The sequence below is a fragment of the Mya arenaria genome, chromosome 10, assembly GCF_026914265.1.
Source record: "Mya arenaria isolate MELC-2E11 chromosome 10, ASM2691426v1".
Lineage (NCBI taxonomy): Eukaryota > Metazoa > Mollusca > Bivalvia > Myida > Myidae > Mya > Mya arenaria.
Window position 1 is genome coordinate 61,535,008 of NC_069131.1, and position 3,191 is coordinate 61,538,198.

Genomic DNA, 3,191 nt, shown 5'->3' on the forward strand with positions numbered 1-3,191 from the left:
TAGCTTATGTAAAGAGCTAGCTTGGGATTGCTTTTGAGGGGGGTGGAGCTAAGGTCAAGGTCACTGTTACTAAAAATAGAAAAATGGTTTCTGCCCAATAACTTTAGTTAGGATCGATAGATATTGACGAAATTTTGTGTGTAGGTACTAGTAGCTTATGTGAAGAGCAAGCTTGGAATTTCTTTTGAGGGGTGTGGGGTCAAGGTCACTGTTACTAAAAATAGAAAAAAAAATTCTGCCCAATAACTTTAGTTAGCATTGATAGATATTGATGAAACTTAGAGCGAAGGTAGCTTATGTGAAGAGCTAGCTTGGGAGGTGGGGTCAAGGTCAATGTTTCTAAAAATAGAAAAATGTTTTTCTGCCCAGCAACTCAGTTAGAATTGATGGATAGTGATGAATCTTAGTGTGAATATAGCTTATATGAAGCTGCAGATTGAACTTGCTCATACAACAAATTAATTGGCTATAATTTCTGATTGCCCATGACAAAAACCTGGTTTCGTCGCATTGCGGCGCTTCTAGTTTAATACCTCAATTGATATATAATAGCCAAAACTACTATATTTTGCGTAAACAATTATCCACATCCTAACTTTTTAAATCTACCAGTTTAAAACTCGAACAGTGACTTTTCCCCAGTAGCTTATACTGTCTAATATTTTGGTATAATTTCAGGCGGGATATCCGTATCCTACTTTGATAACGTTAATCACAGCGTAACCAGGATACAAGTTGTTTTAATTGGAGATCATCCTTGGCAAAGAAATAGCATGCCGGTAAGGATAAAACAGATTTATCATTTAAGTGATAGAATTGTGTAAGTTTGCAGTGTGTAAAATTGTGTAAAATCAGCTGGGCATGATTGAATATTGAATAAAATACTGCAGTATAGCATAGAATGTGAATATTTTTATATCCATGTACTCTATGTAACACAAACTATTTGAGATTTGTGGAAATCATCGCATTGTTTATGAACTATTTTAACACAAACTTTTTTGTTACAATTATTGCTTTTGTAGCAATTAGCAAGAGTATATGAAACTCCACAGTCATACAAAAAATACTACAAAAATCGAAATACTTCTCGAAATATAATGTATAGCTACCCGTGTAGTTGGCAATAAAAGTCGTAGATGAATTCTCATCGACATTTTATTAAACGTATACAGAATACCTCGACGGCGACGAAAGTGGTCAATAAATGGCATGCATGTTCCCGTTCTTGTTAAATGTGTGTTAGTTCGTTTATACTTCAAATGGTATGTTTTTAAGTATTTATTTATATCGATAAGTAGTCGGAAAGTACATTAAACAATCCTTAAATCAAGATACTAACATCTAAGCAGATATTTATCCACACAACGTTTACATAAGAATACATTCCCATCAAGTTACTTTACATCAACATATGAGGAAAGGTGTAACATATTGAGAGTATCATTAAACACGTATAAACGTTTTAACAATACGAATAGACAGACAACCAAAGGGTCTATAAACCCACAACATGTCTATATTGCTACAAAAACACAACGGTCTAAGTTGAAAACCGAGTAATGTCATTGATACAATCACCAAATCAAAAGGTCTAGGATTAACGCCGATTACTTACGTATACATGTACATTGTAACATATATCAAACGCAATAAGTCTAGGCTATATACCAAGCATTTCCTTTTAACAACCCCCAAACATAATATGTCTGGGCTGCGTACCGAGTATGGCGTTTGATACAAACTCCAAACGCAATAGGTCAAGGCGGTATACCGAGTATTGCTCTAGATGCAATAGAGCAAGGCTATATCACGAATTGTGCCTTTTTATAATCGGTTAGGGTACATACCGAGTATTGCCTTTGAAAAACTTGGCGATATCAGAGATTATTGCCAATTTACATCTGTAATTACATTTCAAGACATAACTTTAAACAATCCGAAGAACATTTATAAGAATCTTCATAATTCTTAATTTCAATACATTGAATAAATAAAACATTCTAAAATATTGTTAACGAATCCTAATGAAACATTATAAAACTAGTATAAGAGAAAGAACAGTTTTTTTATTGACACCTACATCAGTTGTAAATAATATAAATATAATAGATATGGTTAAGAACATCAGAGAAATCCGATGACATAGTGTGTTATAGCACAATCCATCTTTTCAATTGTACTATTTGAGAACGGCGATTCATCACTTACCTGTATAAATATGTCAATCATGGTTAGCACCTATGTCTCGGCCATACCTTCCACACATATAAAAGGCCACTGAGTCCAGATACCAGGCACATTCACTTCCGAATATCTACCGGCTTGGTGACATCTTGATCTACAGTCTACCGTTCGGTTTCCATCGAGTTTGTTTAAGGACAATTGGAAAGCGTCTTTATAATGTTGAGTCTTTGGTCAATTATTTTTGAAATCATTTATGAACCTTTTATTATACATGTATTTTCAGGAGTCAGCTAAGATTCTTTTCATGGGAATTGCCATCCTGATGGTCCTTCAAACAGCTTCTGCGACATTTGGCTTCGATCCTCTAGAATCCACGGATTGTTCAGTGGAATGTCTTTTTGAAACACTGCGAAGGTACACCATGTGCAACTGCCCAAAGAGGCCAGTTAAGAGAACTCGCAGAAAGCACAGGAAACAAGTTGTGTTTCGCTACGGGAAGTGAAGAAAATAGTACAATGTCTTATTGGTAAGTACATATTATTCATATTATATAATTTCCATTTTAAAAGAAAAAAACAAATTTATTTATATCGTTGTTGAACTGTTATGAGCTGTTGTTCGTCTAATCGGATTCATGCTAGCTTTTTAACCTAAAACGTATTATCTTTGGTGTATGTAAATTCGCTTTGTAAGTGATATAGACCTATTTTCGATTGATAACTTTAGATATTTCTTAGTGGTCATATTTCCTTTTTTTATTTAACAGTAGTTTGAAGTGGTCGACAAATCCTGTGGTGTAATGTTCAGACGAATCGGATTGCAACCAATATCAAAAGAATATTAGAAGGATTCTGCGATCAACGTTACTCATGAAGCAAGTGCAAGAAGTGAACAAACTACATGTAAACTGAGCTAACGATATGTGGAATGATATTGGAATACTAGTCAACATTAAAAGCATTGCCTGATGTGTCTTGAAATACCGTTTGTAGTAGGCATGAAAG

General features: G+C 34.3%; 1 protein-coding gene across 1 annotated transcript in view; it reads left to right on the forward strand.

The window, feature by feature from the left end:
• LOC128204890 (uncharacterized protein DDB_G0271670-like) overlaps positions 1-2,689 on the forward strand; it is a 9,873-nt gene extending 7,184 nt beyond the window's left edge. Inside the window, exon 3 of the mRNA XM_052906291.1 lies at positions 2,471-2,689. Coding sequence (XP_052762251.1) covers positions 2,471-2,689 — 219 coding nt within the window. The remainder of the gene's footprint in view (positions 1-2,470) is intronic.
• The last annotated feature ends 502 nt before the right edge of the window (positions 2,690-3,191 follow it).